Source organism: Diadema setosum, chromosome 2 (genome assembly GCF_964275005.1).
Source record: "Diadema setosum chromosome 2, eeDiaSeto1, whole genome shotgun sequence".
Taxonomy (NCBI): Eukaryota; Metazoa; Echinodermata; class Echinoidea; order Diadematoida; family Diadematidae; genus Diadema; species Diadema setosum.
In genome coordinates this window covers 22,712,033-22,731,281 of record NC_092686.1, presented here as the reverse complement: position 1 = coordinate 22,731,281, position 19,249 = coordinate 22,712,033, and the positions used below count along the sequence as shown (strand labels likewise).

Sequence of the window (19,249 nt, the reverse complement as noted above, 5' to 3'; positions counted from 1 at the left end):
ATTTGGTCACAAACACACGTCACACAGATTATATATTGAATCTTGTCAAAGCATGACCAAATTAAGGGATTTTCTTTTTCTAATATTTCAAAGCAAGGCATAAATCCACTATGTCTGCTCCTATGCTGGTGTCGTATACAATGTAGGGCCTAGTATACGTCCAGTCTTTGGTATTCTCTGCAAACGGAGGCCTAAAATAGAATGCTGAAATTAATTACCATCCAAGGATTGCTACAGGCACTGTTCTCATTCACCCACTTCTAATAAACCCCAAAATATATTTGGTTATTAACTATCAAGATTATGGAATCTCGAAAACACATTATAAAAAGAAATGCATTAACCATAATATTGTGTGGTAGCCTTTGCTACCCGAGGTGACTTCATACCAGTGATTTTAATATATTGCTCAGCACTCTGGGTCAACCCAGGCGACACCTCTGCTGACAAAATACTTGGATGCCTAGACAGATATACACACATAATTGTAAAGTCAGCATGTGATTGGAGAGGTATAGCACAAAGCATGACAAACGAAATGTCAAATATTGTGCCCTTAGGATTAAAAAAATATACATATTATGCATGTTATAGTATCCTTGGTTGATGGTTATAAATTTTTGCATTTTCATCTCATCATTGTACAATGTTCAGTCTGTTTTTTTGTTTTGTTTTGTTCTTTTTTTGTTTAAATCCTAAGTTGTAATTTACAATAAGAAATCAAATTCTAGACTTCAATATGGCAAGACAGTCATAGTTTGACTAAAATATTCAAGTCTGTCATGAGCATGCAGCACCCTTACAAAGATTTTGCAGTCAAACCATGAAGCTCCATGGTCAAACATATCAATTTCTATCAATATGATATGAGATGCAAGAGTATACCATTCTGGCTTTTTAATTTTGTATGACCTGGGCAATAATTCAACACAGGAAATCATTTGCAATGCGGCCTTTTGGCAGTGAAATCGATTTTGTAGAAACAGGGAGCTGGGAAGAGACCAAGGTGAAACGTATTGAGCGGGAACTTCACAAAATGAGATTAAATGACATTTATCATTCACTGCCTTCCTCTGATGTCAGCAAATCAACTGTTTAAAGAAAAAGTAAAGTGATTTTCAATACAATAAAGGAGGGTAAGAAAGTCCACTATTTCAGGCATCCACATGCCTACATACCACCTCCCAACAGAAAATGTCCAACCACAGGACATCACCTACATAACTATTATGTCTGTTTAAAAAACAAACATGTCTTTTGCCTGGACTCATACTTTAATTCCTTTGAAATTGAAATACACACCAGGGTGCTACATAGGCACTTGCCTGATTGTCCTGGGCAAGTGAAAATCAAATTTGGGCAAGTGTTTTTGAACAATGAGAACAAATGCTTGCCCAACAAGAAAAAAGTTTTGAAGCCATCTTTTTTTCACTTACTCCCCCCGAAAACCCACAAAGTCAACCATACAGAAGCCCAACAATAATGGCTGTTTAGTGATGCAACACATTTTATAATTCATTTCAGCAACTTTTTCCAGCACTTATGTGAAGAATTTTTAAATTAATTTTCGGGCAAGCGTTTTGCAGCAAATTTGAAAATCTGCTTGCCCGACTGGGCAAGTGGTCAATAAACTTATGTAGCACCCTGCACACATACAGTTTGTACTTGGAGGACAAAGGACCATAGCCAAGGTGATGTGCTGCTAGTAAAGATTTAGAGGAAATTGTGACAAGGACATGGCTAGATGGGACAGGAATCAGATGTGCTTCACTATTAAAGCTATCACATGATCCCAACCCACAGAGTATGTAGCTCTTTCCTGTCTAGAAAAGGCAATCCTATCTGCAAAGACATGATACTGGGTATTGCAACAGAGTGAGTCACATCTTAGATAAATCTCCTCCACGACTCCATGTGACAAATGCGAAAAGTTTGAAGATCTCCATTTTCCATGAATCATTGCGACAATATATCCCCACACTGTTAACCCATTGAAGACTAGTCCCTAGTATACTCGGGCAAGTGTCTATGGAAAATGCATGTTATAGCAAAATTAGCCCGTCCTCAATGGGTTAAAAAAAAAAGAGAGTTTAAATTGGTTTTGATTTTTATCGGCATAAATGTCCCTTTCTCCTCACAAATTCAAAATGATACGGCGTGATCATATGACAGAGATATCATTACAGCCGCTCAAAATTGGAGGGACATAAAAATCTGCACCACTGAGCCGTCGTTAAATGAGCACGTTGCCACACAGCCCTTTCACACTGAAATATCGGGCCAATTTCTCTCGCGTTTACCTGTGTTTGCACACGGCTGTTGTCATGGCTCTCCACCTATTAGTCATGAGCACACGGCCCAGAGCTCAATGAGGGCTGAGATCGCGGAGCGGGAGAGAGAGAGCAGTTGAAAGCATTTCAGGCAAGTTTCCCCTGATCTGTGTAAATAATATGTGCCAGGTAGCCATTTTTTTACCCCTCTCCCTCTCTACCCTTCGTCTCTAGCTATCCAGCAATAGACATGCATGAAATTCTTGTAGGCTGGTATAATGTTTGCTATGCTGCACCTCATGCTGTATACACACACCCCCCTTTATCAAGAATGGCTTCCCCTTCCACAACATTAACATTCACCACTTGGTCTTAAGAGTATGAGAAGTGAATAGAAGAAACAGTCCTCTTCTTCTATCCGCTGTTTTCAACTAAGGAGGTGCCTTTCCTCTCTTTCTTGACAAACATACTTCAAAAGAAACTGAAATTTACATTGCATGATATCGCTGTGAAAAACAAATACACTGTATGTACACTGGTATCTGAGAAATAACTGCGCAAAATTGGAAGTGGCAACTGCAGAATGAAATCACTACAATTCGTTTTGAAAATGAACAAAATAAATGTCTGCCGTCTGTACTTCATTGTTCTTGACTGTCAGCAAAGCTCCTCTCTGAAAGCTACAGTCAGACAGCATTCTATAAATAACATCTCATTGCATGAGCTGTGCACATTTCCAATTTTCACCTCCGATAAACTAAAAATAAATTCCTTTGTGGGCACTCACGGCTGCCATTAAGTTTTCACATTACATCTTGGAAACTGCAATCATGTTTTGAAATCATTCAGTGGGGCAGCTTAATTTCAAGCTGTGAGTATGGGAAGAACTCTCAAAATGCAGAGAGGATACTCCACTGGATGCATGAAGTAACCTTGAAAATATTGGGTTTAGTTGCCATGAATGTTCTCTGCATTCATTCCTGTATTTTATGAATGTACAGTTCTTTCTGTGCATCTGAAGGGATGCACAAACCTCATACTGTCTTGGAATCCCCCTCCCCCCCCCCCCCCCCCCCCGCAAAAAAAGCCATACAACAACAACAACATATAATTTGGGTCTTGCTGAAGATATTTCAGGAGGCAGTGATACTAACAAGAATCTTTTTTTTTTTCTGTAAAGTATACGTAATCCTGCATCACAAAACCAACAAAAAGTCACCAGACATGGATTTTTAGGTAAGGGCAGATTCTGAAAAACACACTTGAAGCTTTAGAACAATGTATAACTGAATTCAAATGGACTCTCCTCACCTATTTAATATTGGAAATAAAGCACACCACTCTGGAAAAGCATGTACTGAGAAGAGAGGCTCTGAAGTATAGGGTATACTGAAGCGCTCGTCTTACCTTGCCATGCTAGCTGTGCAATGAATGGGTCAAAAAACAGAATGTAAAACGTCTTCACAACAATAATGATGGGATAATCAGAGTAAGCTGAAATTAAACATGCTCTATCAACACATTCTATCTATTACCTATACCAACTTTCAAAGCAGTAGCATTATCCTTCCAAAAGTTATTTGAGTTCAAATTGAAGAGTGTGTACAGGATTTTTAAGAAATGGAAAGGGGCCTCTATGACATACTGTACCTAACCACACTGTTCTACGAAAAACTGTTATAGAAAAACTGCTAAAGAAACACAATTTGCCATTCGTTTTATGATCCTAACTTTTAAAATAATATAAAAGAAGAATTGCTCTTTCAGAAAATATAAAAATCTTAGGATAAACTAGGTTGACCCCCTTCACTTATTCGAGTCCTTATGTAAAATCAGGGCGTGCCATTTTTTGTTGGTTTGGTGATGCACGGTCACATTACATTGTATGGTGGATCATTGTTGACAGTGAATGTGCATTCTGAATGAATATTGGTACCAGCACAATATTTTCTAACACCCAGGTTGATTTTACTCTGTGTGTTGTCCGGTACAGTGTGCGCACAGCAGATTCAGAAAACTTACATGCAAGTATTACGTCCTTGAGTTCTTAAAATTGCTTTTAACATATTACTCTTTCTTAATTTGACAAAACCATGCTGTGTCTAATATCGAGCGTTAATAGGTAAAGTACAGTAAACCTTATCTCTTTCAAATAGCCCATATTTCTTTATAGCTTGTTTGTAAGGGCTTTAATAGCTTGAATAATTCATTATAGGACTGTACATTTTTGCAATACAAAAGGGCATATATTAAATGTATTTATCACAAGTATAATGGAGGAAAAGTAGGCAATTTTGCATCACCTTGTAGTTGTCTATCAACGTACACATAATCTACAGTTGTATGTACAGTAATTTACTGAATTCATTATCCCCCTGCCCCTCAAATGAAAATAAAAGATAAAACAAACAGAAAATACAAGTTAGCAAGCATTATCATCATCTCAAGGATGGCCAGAGATGCGGGATGCAAAGAGATGCATAAACATACTGTACTTGCTACTAGGTGACGCAGGTTCGGCCACTCATACTACTGCATATGCAGTACTCTTGGCTCCATTGTGGTGTCAGTTCTCCTTAGGATCGATCGATGATATCTTCCCTGCTGTGTTTCTTAATTTCCCCCCTCCCTTATACTCGGGGCCCTCTCCGCTACAAACATTCAACATGTCCCCTACCTCCTCACAAAGGACTGCATGAATAATGTAAAAAATGGGGGGGGGGGAGGGAGGTCGGCCAAGAATGGCTCGAGACTGCTTCAGGGCTCCACTCTCTCTTGTATGTATGCATGAATGATATGCACCCAGTTAACGGCAACCATAATTATTCATGCTCAATCACATGCTTTTCCTCTTTTCTGTCCCCCCCCCCCCCAACCAACAGCATGATCCTACATGTACCACTCGATCACTGGATCATCCAATGCTGTGCAGAGCAATACAATCATCTCAACATCGTCTTGCAATATGTTAGCAATGCTTTCAGTAATGGAGCTCTAGAGATTGAGATACAACTACAAAACCCTTGGTTATTGAAAACATCGAACTTGTCTACTTCTTCAACTTAAAGAGAAGGATCTGCTTTGACTTTGCTTATCATACCAACTACATGTATGGCATCTTGTGAGTCTGTCCTTTAAAAAAAAATAAAGAGGGGTGGGGAAGGCCTATCCAGTTTGGGCATACATAATGAGAAGGACTGGTGACTAGTAACCCAGATATTATATTCTGCATGCAGAGCATGGCACATGGTAAGGGAGTGCGTTATCACTTTTGATTTGAATGAACATCCCAAGACGAGATGTTCCGTCTTCTAGCATTTGGTCCATACATCTATTGGAGTCTAGCGAACGTACAAACATCGATACTCTCTGTCTGGGAGCTTGGATGCTGAGTCTGCAGACTGTATTCCCATGAACTAGTACTGGTGCTGCGGGTTGGGCTGTATTTTTTTTTCCAATTTCCACAGCAATCAGAGTCTTAATATTTGCATTCTTCAAAAAAGATATAGTCTGCTCTCTCTGTTGCTGAAGATTGCTCTGGGATTTGACAACTGCTGAAGCAAGTGAAAATACTGAATAAACTCACCATACACTTTATTTGTGAAATGAGCATAAACAAAGCACTTTAAATGCAAAAGTAGCCTTCATTCAATCTCAACATGTTTTTTTGTTTTTGTTTTGTACACATATCATCTTCACTCAAAATCAAGTGCATGCCTGATCATTCAAAACACGCATGCACACACACACAAACACACACACACAAAAACAAACAACAGTGGTGATCGTTGTGGATAACACGACAAGTAGAAAAACGGCTAAGGCCCTACACCCCTTCTTACTTTCACCCGTTCCATGAAAAAAGAGATAGATTGCTGATGGTGCCTGACAGCATGAGAAAAGGTCAAGGCTCGGCACAGAACTCCTCTCGCCAGCTTATGCCTCCTGTGAAAGCAGTTTTTTTTTGCACGTGAACGTCATTCCCGGTGTGTCGTGCACACGCGTACGGTAGCTTTTACGGTGAGGTGAGCGAGCCCCACATGTATGGCTAACCAGCCATAGCGTGCATTGATGCAGCTTGTCGCATTCTGTTTCGTTTCCCCTCACCCGCTCTCCCTATCTCCCCCTTCTCTTCTATTCTTTCAGATGAATGAGTGTATTGGCTTCTTCTCATTTCCATCTCCTTGGCCACACAAGTAAATTTATATCCATCGGTTTGCCTTTCAAGTGCAAGCAGTATCTTGTTGGGCAAACACACTTGCAGAGTCATACCAATGGCAAATTATGTCACACCTCCAGCTTTCACTATTTCCATCCCAAGGTTATTAACTACATCCATCTGCTTATTTTCTGCCCAGAATATATCGGCTTAGATTTTGGCCAAGATAGAAACTTTCGTGGGCCTCATTTGAAATCTTGTAAAAGTATGATTCCCCAATTTGCAAAAGACTGCTGTTTGAGTTTACAGCCAACAAATTTGTTTCATTTCAGTTGAAGTAGGAGATTAAAGCGTGAACGGCATAACAAGATTCCTGCTGCCAAGCGCAGAGTGGGAAACAAATTTCACAGACAAGAGGACAGACGGAGAGGAAACTGTCTCACCATTTCTTCATCTTCAGCCAGGACGAGGTCGTAGGCACTGAGGGCCACACAGAAGATGATGGCAGTCACTCCCTCAAAACAATGTATCCACTTCTTTCTCTCTGACCTCTGACCTCCAACATCAAACATTCTAGGATGAAGTGATGCAGAAACAAAAAGAACGAACATAAAATAGAAAGCGTTTTATACACCTAAATTAGATTTTCAATAGTCTACCATAACACACATATACTGTATAAGCTATTATTTTCATGAGGGTTTTTTCTTCATGAATTTCGCAAATCACAGCCAGATCAAGAATTTAACAACACGCGAAAATGTCACCATGCGCTAGTTGAATAGTGTATTTACAATAGCGTCAGATTCAATTCGTGAAAACAAACAACATGGCCCCCGTTTAATAAAATAAAACAGACAGAAACCAACATAAAATTCAAATCTAACCTACAGCAGATGGCTGTATCATTCCTCTTTTGTGATGACCCCCCCCCCCCCCCATACTGCCTGCTAAAGGTGCGATCACACATCGCCGGTTTAGATGGCGGTTCATGGCGGTTCTCAAACCGCCGTGAACCGTGTCCCAATGATGGCGGAAAGCACTTTGACTACGTTCTCAACACGTTTTGAACACGGAGCAAACGCGGATTGACGCGGTAGTAACACGTATCGTCCCGGAAGGTGGAGGAGTCCATACCAAGCCCATGTAGTTGGATGCAATCAGAGCCCTTTCACTTGTCCTCGATGGGTTTCAACAAGGAGCGTTTTGCTTTATTAGGTATATAAACACAATTTGAGTGATGCAACAAGCAATTATCTTCAAGTTTCAACGTGACTTTTCTCTTTCTCTTTTAATTTTTAAAATATCCGTATTAACTGTCATTAAAAAGACATACATATCAAAGCAGAATCCAAAATAGTTTCCAAAGTTTCCTGATCATTTGTAGGTTTATTTATCAAGTGATGTACAAGTACTTGCTTGTTTCAACATCTCTCTTTTTTTAATTCTTTCTTAATCAAGTTTTCACATAATTATTTCGCGTGTTGAATTTAAGATCTTGTTGCTTGTTTATCCATGTTTTCACAAAATTGCTCCTTCTTATCTTTCACAGCTTCTTGTGAAATATGAGCCTAGGAGAGTTCCTAAATTGTAAGGGGAATCTTTATGTGATACCCTCGATCCATTACAACAAACTAATATGGCAAACGTGGTTTATGCCGCCCCAGAACTGTGGACAGCATCCCAAGTGATAGAACATGCAAGTTCCATCAATAAGTCAAAAATGTTTTTAAATACTTAACTGTTAAAATAGTAACATAGTGATTGTAGATGATGATTTATGCAGCATGTTACTGTTTCTGAAATTACCTTTTCCTGTTTATCTTTTTGTTCCCCCTCTAAAGCGCATAGAGACCTTGCCAAAGGTATTATGCGCTATATAAGAACGGTAATGATGATAATATAATAATAATATCTTTAATAACAGTCAATAAAAAGACATATTATGTACATTATACATTATCAAAGAAGCATATATAGTATTATGTGTATAGTTTCCTCTTTACTTACAGGTTCATGTAACATAATAATGGTGGTTTTTTTTTCAAGTTTCAACATTGCTTTTCCCTCTACTCTCTTAAGTTTCAACATATCTGTATCAACATGCAGTCTTACAAAAATGGCATACATAATCACGAAAGCAGAACCCAACATATTTACATAAGTCTTCTGTGTGTAACACGTTGCTGGCCATCTTAAAATCTGTTAAGTTTTGACTGAACTTACCTTTTAATGTAAATGATGTACTATTCAACATACCTAACAACTTTTTGAACATTAAACTTTATTTGTTACTGTATAAGTGTTAAAGAAGTAAGGAAACTGTAGCATTCAATATATTTGCCCGATCTTGCATTATGGGTTCATCTTTGCGTTTATCTCCATTTTTTATTGCTCCGCCACGAAGTGTCGCCGGAGCCATTATTCTCTTTTAAGTTCATTGTTTCTTTTCGCTTGAAAATTATGGCGGTGTTAAGACGGTATTATCACGGATCTTGCGGTGCAAAGACGGAGGATGCCGTTCTTAACACGATGAACGGCGATGTGAACACGGTCCATTTCAAACCGCCTAGACCGCCACGAAAAATTAAACATGTTTAATTTTTCTGGCGGTTCCCCGCGGTTCCCGGCGGTTCTCGGGGTTCATGGCGGATGGGTGACGGATGACCACGGTTTGTGTACGGTGTAAACACGGTCTTTGGCGGAGCACGGCGATTTGCTGAACCGCCATGAACCGCCATCTAAACCGGCGATGTGTGATTGCACCTTAAAGCACTACCAGCATCTTTTTCCTGTTTTCATCAAGTGGACTGACACTCCGAAACCAATAGGATACACATCACAGGACCTTGCGCATTTATAAACAAAATGAATCACAAAATTCATCCTAGAGCTGCCAGTCTGCTCTTGGCATGTGCCTCCTTGATCTACACTAACAACAGACTGAATGTACATGCATACACAAGTTGATGAGATAAACACTGCAATGCCATGAAAAAGGAGAAACAACAACAACAAATTCTAGAGTCGACTTGACGATGGATCAAAGATTTCCATAGTTACGTTACCACATCCTACTGATGCACTCACACCTGTGCATCACTTGGATATTTTTACACAGGGTGTTTTACACAGCTGCAAAGCTAAAGCAACCAAACATTCCTGATTATTCTGGAATTTCATTGTAAATGTAAACACAGGATCACAGAGAGAAGTGACGAGGCTGAAACTGTACTTGATTGAATAAAGAGGAGAGCATGAAAAGAAATGAGGGTGATCTGCATTTGATTTGATTCTCATTGGTATTCAGTGGACTAGAGTGAGGAACTGAAGGGATTTCTATTCGGCTGGAAATTTATCTAGCCCCAGGTAGGCGTGGGCGAGTTTTGACTAAATTTTGCTGTTTTGAACGAAGCCCATACTCTTAAAACCTTGAGCTGGCAAATCCGCACAGTTTTATTTACTGCTTCAAGTTTGTTTTCAGCAGAATGCAGATTTGGTGTGAACAACTGAACAGGTACAAACCTATCCTGGCTTGAACTCCATCATAAAGCTTTCTATATACTGGAAGAACAGCACTGGCCATGCACAGTGATCAATCAATTATAAAAACTTGTGAGCAGCAAGTTGTCTTCACTGTTTCTCTACACTTAATCATCAAATGATATCAATGTCACTGCTGTAAAGTTAAGAGCTTAATGCCTGGCAAAATTTTACCCTCGTTTTATGTAATTTTAAGGTTAAGGTAAAAGATACTACACTTACTTGAAGTGGAGTTCCTTGAAGGTGAAATGAGTTTCCACAATACCAGTGGTTTTGACTCTTGTTCTCAGAACATCCTGTTGTGTGGGGATGTAGCCAGGAGCTGACAACCGATCCAAGGCATTCAGATAACTAGAGGTTGGGTAAAAGGACAACAACAACAAAATACACATGACAGGTAATGCACTAATATTCAATTAAAGAAGAACAGTCAATCGTACAAAGAGACATCATACTTTTGTAATCAAAACAAATAAAAGTACACATGTAGTTGATGATATTGGGCCATGCAGACCTAGACTTCTACAGTTCAGGTTGGGCCAAGAGTGGTTTTGTGGAGCATGTCACAGCAACATGATAATATTTCTGCATGGCATCAAAAAAAAATAAAAAAAGTAACATGCTTAACATTACATTAAATGTTTTACATGTTGAAAATAAGAAACTTGCACAAGAGTCAAGTGTCTGCAAAACTTTATTAAGAAAATGTCTTAAAAGCAAATCATTGGATGACTGCTCATTAACCTGCTTACTTGCTTTTGATGTGAATGTCAAGAAATAACATTTACTCTTTTCTCTAATTCTGTACATTACCAATATTCTGCATTACCTAAAGCGTTTTAATGATTCAAAAAATTATTTGAATACGAATAACAGAAAAAAAGATGTCACTGGGAAAAAAATGCTTGGTTGGTCATAAAAAAACTGTCAAATTCAAGAAAGGCTCACCTACATGGTAACTTCTTGTATAAATCATGCACTGATTACACTTGTCAAATGAATAATGGCAATGTTGGAGCATGATTTACAGTAATTGGGCATAAGGTAATTGTTTGTTTTTTACAAGTGTACATTTTATTTATTTTTTTACATATGGATACTCAGTTTTCATGTAACATACGAGTATGAGCCTGAAGTCAACTGAGTCTTACTAATTAAATTTGCCGAGAACTTGTGTTTTGCTGTCTCTCTTGCTACAGAAGGAAGTAGGAAAATTTATGTTGACAATTTATGTTGTTAATCATCAAAAGTCCCATTTTTTCAAGACCGACATTGTAAGGGTTTGACTGAAGATGTGCTATCTATAGGACAGCAGGCAGAATCTTAAGTGGAGTTTGTTGGGAAAGATTACTGATGCAATATCTAATATGTACAACGTATTGATACCGATTATTGAAGAAAATGCAGAACATTTGATTTATCATGGGGGGGGGGGTTGACATTATTTCATAAATGCTTATACATTTGACATCCATGTCTCATAACCTGTAGAGGGTGATATCCAGAATCCCCATTTGTTCATTTTTGAAGGCATCCAGTCTGTAGAGGCAAAACTTCCCTTGGAATAAACTACAAAGATACCGTAATGGCTCTAGATGCTGTTTTTACCTCTCCTTTGTCCTGTAGAAATGCATTTCATTTGATTTTAACATTAGACACCTCAATGTTCTTAGCACTAAATTGGCTTCATGTTAAAGACAAGGCTGCATTAGACCCTCAACTCACTTCTGCAAGCTACTCCCCCCCCCCCCCCCCCCAACACACACACTCGCATATCCAACTACTGTATCATATGCCATATATTTAGCGAGTCCTAATTTTTGTGAATCGTGATGTCCTGACAATTCTGCGAGCGATTAAATTTGTGATTGTGGAGTACAGTAATGACCGGAGAAACGTGCGTATCGCATTCATGTCGGGATTATATTTCTGCGTGTTGTTAAATTTACGAATGGCACCTGACAAGCGAAATTTGCAAAAATAAAAACCTCACAAATTATATGGCACATAATAGATTATCTCTACACACAATGATAGCAATAGGCCTACATATTCCATAGAAATAATTCACATATCAATGGTAGCAGTCTTGACATTGAAAAGGAAGCCCATCATCTGAGCATAAAGAGTGGGAATAAGACACACGTGCACACACACAAAATAAATAAATTAAAAAAAAACTTGTCTAGACATGAGATGTGATCTGAGACCACAGAAATCTACTTGCAAGGAGAAATTGAAGACCAGATCACAGCTCTGCCCTAGATTTTTTTACATATGACTCTAGATACCAAATGGTCATGAATACATGGGTAGGCTTTTTTAATACAGTGGGCACCCACCACGTGGATTTGCAATTACAGGGTCGGCTCTGGTCACCAGCAGACCGCAAATGTCCTAGCACAACAACGATAAAAACCATATCCATGTATGTGTACCTGGGGCATGCTAGAAACCAATATGGATACATGTATAGAACTGCCCTGCACACTTAGCACAGTCACTATGAGAAAGGTCTGCTGCCACGATCTCATCTCTCCAAGTTCTTTCCTGCCAATGCGGCCACTTCCAGGAAATGCAAACTGCTTTCGAACTGCGGACCGAGGTCTCGTAGTGATTCTTTTTCTTTCTTTTTTCCCACTGAAGTGAAAGCAACTGATTGGTGGCAATGAATGACATAAAATTATAAAAATTATCAGCATTCAAGTGTCAGAACAGTACACATCTGCAATGTTGCCACTATTGTACTACTTCTCATTTTGTTGTTTTGAACATATTATAATGACCAAAAAAATCATCCTCGTGCATTCAGTTTGGAAGAATTAGCCAAGTGTGTATGTGTACTTTTCAGAATTTGTACATTCATATAATGCCATAAATAGATGTACACATCTAAAACAGAGTCATACACTCTGCCTTCACATTGGACCCCTCTTCATTACGGGGACAGTCACCTGAGATCTTATCTTTTTTACAACTGACCATCAACACTGCAATCTTGACTGTTCCCGAGCTACAGGGGCAGTTGGGGCTTGCGGCAAGCCCTGCTACTTGAAACCAGACTTTGAACATGGCACATTTGATGAATACAGCTGGGCACTATCAATCACGACCCAAGGTCACTCTCCCCCTATGCCCCCCCCCCCAAAAAAAAAAATATTGTCCTTGGACCCCAGATGGCATACTTGGGGGGGGGGGGGGGTGGGGAAGAGGACAAGTCCAAGTGCGCATCCACACTTTGATATGGGAGGGGAAAGTCTTACAGCATGGGACTTTCCCTGCAACGCGGGGACCAATGTGAAAGCCGGGACAGAAAATGTTTCCTTCAATAAAGTAAGTATGGGATCAGACACACAAAAAAAAAGACTTAATGTAGAAAGCAAACAGGAAGTCACAGTCACTGAGTAAGACTGCTATTTTAACGTGCCAATGAGACAACAACACTGATGTGATCGGAAACCCATAATTTACTGAACTTCTGAGGGTTGAACTACTCTCTTTTTTCAATTGTCAGCTTGTCTTGTTTCCATAAAAAATATCCAAAATCTTTCAAATCAATCATTTAATGGAAAAGTAAATCCTGTTTCAACAATATCGCCCATGTTTGTTTTGTTTTGTTGTTTGCATGCTTACAGGGGTTCAGCTCGCAGTCTACAGGTGTACTGTGGAAAAAAAAAAATCAACATCGCACCCTTTTTCTTCCATGTTTAAGGAAACTTCAGGTTTCAACATTTCATTAACTACGCAAACTGCATAGATTTAATTAATCATAGAAACTGAGAATCTTTTGCCCAGAGGCTTGCCCAAAGGCAGCTGTTTAAATGAAAATAATAGTTAGGTTCACACGCTGTTCCTAAACTTTAAGTCCAAATTGGTTTTGCATAAAATCATGACTACATGCATGATTTTCATGCATATTGACAAACATGAAGGAGTTAAAGGGGATGGCTAGTAACTGATCAGTGGGAATCAGTGGGAATGCTGGAGGATGATTGTTCCAATCCTTGTGGGATTCATTTAAGAGTACATTATATATCTATTGTTGTGTGAAAATTAATAGCTTCAGAATGGTCTCATATTCAAGTAATGTGCAGTTTAATGTTTCCAGGTTAGCGTGCCTGGTCAGTGACGGGGCATTAATCTGCACATTACTTGAATATGAGACCGTTCTGAAGCAAATAATTTTCACACATCAGTAGATATAATGTACTCTTAAATAAATCCCACAAGGATTGGAACAATCATCCCTCAGCATTCCCAATGATTCCCACTGATCGGTTACTAGCCATCCCCTTTAACCTCTTGGCACTGAATGTTTTTACAACAAAATATCTATCCGAAGTTGTACATTTGCAATGCAGTCAAACAAATCAGTTTCTCATGTGACAATACTGAACCAACAAGAATTACAAAAAACAAAAACAAAAACAAACAAAAAAAATCAGCGATATTGCAGAGTAGATATTTGAGATGACCCTATGAAACTGTGTTGGTTGACTACTACGGACATTTAAGTTCTAAACTCTTTAAATATCTGTCTAATTGTGCGTAAATTCCCCTTGAAGATACCATCTACAGTTATACCAAATTGTTTTCATAAATAATTACTCTTTGGAGGCATTTAGTGTTCAGCACATCCATGGCAACTACAATGTCAAAAGACAAAAACAAAAAGGAAATATAAAGTAAAATTTTGTCCAGCAGTCCAAGGTGCTTTTAGGAATTTCAATCATCACTCTACCACTAATTATGCAGTTTGAATTTAATGACAGGAATATAGAAAAACTCTGCGACTTCCTGATGACTATATGTAACACAATCATATCTTGTACCATCCTTAATACATACTAGTACTAGTAAAGTAGGTTCATTTTAGTTCAACATTGCAGAGATCCAATTCAAATTTGATGAGGAATGTAAACATTTTTCTTTTTTTGCACATAGCATAGAAAATTGAATGAGATTCTTTGACCGTCACATGATGATTTTGCCTGGACCCAGTTCCCTTGAAATGAAGCATAGTGTAGTCACATGGCCAGAAACAAACCTATCGGGAATGAGATCACGGGCACTGCCACATGCACCATCAATTATGATCCCCACCCAGTCCATTACTCAGTGCCAGTGAAGCCTGCGGAGGGCTATTGTAGCCATGGGGATGCATGGTACAAATGTATGCACGTGGCATACTTGGAAGTGTAATGGGCTTAGAGCATCACTGCGTCGCATCAGTTTCACACATCTCTCACAGTCATTATTCAGATTGACTCAGAGCTTTTCACGCTAATGCACGAAAGTAAACTGCCCCTGGCTTCCATTTCTGAGCTGCTGATGTGTTTCTTTTTTTCCTCTGATCATACTGACACCTACTGCCTTTGGCTGTCCATGATGCAATCACATCAAAACTGTCAAGAAACTCATGCATGCACACACAAACACACACAGACACACTTACACAAAGATGTCCATGAAATAAACACAGATGCCAGCGAAAGTGGAAGCACAATGCAAACCTATACACTTCCAATTTGAGTTCACCACTTTATCAGTCATTGCCTTGACAGAATTAACCACAATGGTGTTAGGACACAGATCAATATCTATATTGTACGTATACATATTGCATGTTACGACAGAGAAAAGATTATTAAAGAGAAACACAGTAGAAATCTCTATCAGGGCTGTGAATGAAACTTCATTCTGTCGTGATGCTACGTTGTCCATTTTTTTTCCCCACCTTGGCCATATTCACATCATGGCAGCCAGCAATGACAGCAAATTACACCTCACACGATGAGTTATGGTCTTGTGACAGCGACTCCCAGGACTTTTTGTTTGCTTTGGGATATTTTTTCTTTTTTTATTCAAAACCAACTGCAGCCCTTTTTTTATGCTCTTTGCTTGGCAAGCCATCCATAATTCCACCAAATTCATCTGCAGATAACAATTTAAATTCCTGAATGTATTTAAATGTCAAATTTGATTTATCAAAAGAGCAGGAAATCGAAGATCTTCCAATCCTTTATCAAATTCTTTAAATACTTTTCTATCCTACCTGCAGCTAAGCATTCATGCAGAACAGCATATCATCTTGCTTGTGCAAGAAAAGATTCCTGCTCAGAAATTATGTGTATCCTTATCATCAAATTAATATGGTCACATCCAATGAGAGGCTGAAAACAGCTACAATCAGACCTGTGTATGGTTTCATTTAAATCAATAATTTAACTTCTGTTAATTTCTATCCCATCAATAGAGAGGTAGCATTCAGACAAAAAGTGGTAAAGATGTAGTAACTAGTAATGAACTTATTTCTTGTGTGTAAAGTCTAATCTGATGAACCCATCCACAATGGCAAATATGCAAAATCACCACCAGATTTACGTGGGTTTGCTTTCCTGTGGCCGACAATATATTATGGGACTGAATCTGAACATGGTCTCATTACAGTTAACTCTACTTTTGATCAAATGATAATAAATTACATACAAAATATTACGCAATATAATACATCATGTTTTGCACAAGGAGAGATTCAAGCAGAAGTTAAAAGCGTGTAAGCTTATAGCTGGCATTGCACTTGCTCTCAGGTGCTAAAATGAATGGGATTATTATGAGTAGTTTGATGATCCATCATTCCCAAAAATAGTCCCTCCTGCAAATGTGTGAAGATTATCAACCTCATTCCTATCATCGACTGTGTCATCCATACTGTGTTATTCAGTGTAGGATGTGTGTTGTGATCTTGACCAAATAATTATGAAATTAATGAAACAACACCTTGTACAGTTCCCTACAAAATATCCCTGTAGTCTTTATCAGGAAAGTGCAGGTTTTCAATGTGTTCATGTGACAAATATTGTGATAAACCCTCGCAAATTCACAGCTAAGTGTATATCTCCCTTTTAGAACAACTGCACTGCATCCAGAGGTACAGTGGAATGACATTTCCCAGAGCCTTTTGCTGTTGTGTGGCTTCCTATCGGATAATCTGTTCCCATTTCATATTTTGTCATTTCTCTCATATTTTTTTTTTCTGGTTTAGCACCACAATACTTTACCATCATCATTTTTGCTATGACTTAAACAATACCCCTGCTCTTCCCTCCAACAAAAGAGGAAAATCTGACATGCTTCTTGATTCATATGACCAGACAAAATACACCCTAAGCTTCTTCTCTCAAGAGGAGAGCATGCTCATGAAATAAGGCAGGGCACTGGAACCTCCTTTGTCCTAACTTCATCCACAGCCTCAAAAGATGCTGCCTTGGGGAACATTTTCATGGTTTGCATGACATGTGATATACAGATTTTCATGCAAATCTCACATCATGCAGAGAGACAATATGCAAGGCAGGAGCAGCAGCAGCAGTGAAATCCAGATATAAAGGAAGGCTACCGTCTCTGCTTACAAACATCTGTGGGCATGGCTGGTTTCCACCGGAAAGCCACAAACTCTCACCAGTGATTGAGTCTGAACATGCCCCTTTATCGACTGCATTATATTTGTACTGTGCATACCATGTAAGTTGTAGTTGTCACATAGGGCCGACATTTCCCCATTCATATAACTTTTTATGGCGGGGCTGCAGGGCCAGATGGGAAAAGACTGGGATCCATGTAAATGTAGAAAGGCAAGGGGACTGCAGTGAGAGAACTGGGAGCAAGGACCATGTTCAAAGTGAATGCCTTATTCTTTGTAGTTTTGGGCCATTAACCCGTTGAGGACGGGCTGATTTTCCTACAACAGTATTTCCCATGGACACCTGCTCGAGTACACTTGGGACTTGTCTTCAATAGGACATTCATTAACCCTTTATACTGGTATTCAGGACAGTCAGTGGATGTACATTTGTACACAAAGACCACGCCTTCGGACTCAAATGAATGTTAGAGTGCAGCAATGTCTAACTCCACATAAGTTGGGTGAGCTTACAAGGAAAAAGAATGTCTAGACAATCCAAAGTAAATCAAGATCCAATTTGAGGCCAGACCCAAATTCATATTGAACCAGACAGGCCTAGTTATATACCAGGTTACCCTCGCTTCACACTTGCACTGATCTAAGTCCAGACAGAGATGCCAAGTACAGAAACCAAGCCATGTTCTAATTTTGAGCAAACTTTGCCCTTTTGTCATCGTGCCACAAAACTATGAGTATACTTCTTCTACTGAGCTGGTCCCTTCTCATTTCAAATTCGTACTACTGATGCTTCATGTAAGTGAATCCATTTTTTTCCTCTTTTTAATGTCTCACTACGGTGATGTTATGGATGAAGAGCACTATATAAAGTACCCCAGTATATCAAAACTTGTGCTGTCATGTTGTAGGCGTTTCATAGTCCCCCGATGGGAAAATAACTTCACAGTGGAATTTCGTTAATGGAATCAGCTTAGACGGGTGCTGCTTTGCACAGAGCATCCCTTTCCTCATTAATGGTGCCATCGCTGCTCCTAGTATCACAGTTTTTGACGGCTGTGAATTAGCATCATGGGGTTTCCAGGAAAGAAAAAGGCCTGTTTCAAGTCTACTACCGAGAGTAAAGGCTGCAATATCAGTGGCATGTTCCTTTTCTAAACTGTGGCAAAAGGAAGTATGTGTAATGACTAGGAACTCTTTGAGTTCTCAATTCTTTAAAAGATGTTGTGATAGCAATTCCTGCTAGAATGGCAGGATTCTTGTCATCACCATCAGCGGGCTTATGACACTTGCCATTGCTAGCACAGCAACTCTTTATGAAATAAAGCCCTGCTTGACGATAAGGTAATTCCTTACAATGTATACTCTGTGTTCAGGTAAGAATGGAATGGAAATCTCCTAATCAGATGTGGATGAACATGAAAGCATCTTTGTAGCACCATCAGATATCTATCCCATCATTCACTCAGCATTATGCCTACCTCTACACATCTAGTTGAACATCCTCTAATGAATTTTTCATTCTTGACATTTTCTTTGACGAATAGGCAAGCGGATGAGCAAATTTTTACGAAACTCCCGTCAAGCTCTTCTGATCCCGGGATGGATAAACCATTAAACATTCACCACAAAGGGAACCAGCAGTTTGAAAACTCTGGCAGGGGATATAGGCCTACAGTTGTGCACCTGTGTGTGTGGCAGCACGACAACATCACAAGAAAGACAGCATAAGAGATGATATCCATAAAGGGATCTTCCCAGGTCTGTTGGGGGGTTTACAAAGAATAGTAATATAGTATACACATCAAAAGACAGCAACAACAACAATAACAACAATAACAACAACAACAAAATACC

The 19,249-nt window shown here is 39.1% G+C and overlaps 1 protein-coding gene across 1 annotated transcript in view; it reads right to left on the bottom strand.

Annotated features, from left to right (window-relative positions):
* Positions 1-19,249, bottom strand: part of LOC140246233 (guanine nucleotide-binding protein G(i) subunit alpha) — an 89,494-nt gene that overhangs the window by 25,526 nt on the left and 44,719 nt on the right. Inside the window, exons 5-6 of the mRNA XM_072325689.1 lie at positions 10,195-10,323; positions 6,873-7,002 (exon numbers count right to left, since the gene is read on the bottom strand). Coding sequence (XP_072181790.1) covers positions 6,873-7,002; positions 10,195-10,323 — 259 coding nt within the window. The remainder of the gene's footprint in view (positions 1-6,872; positions 7,003-10,194; positions 10,324-19,249) is intronic.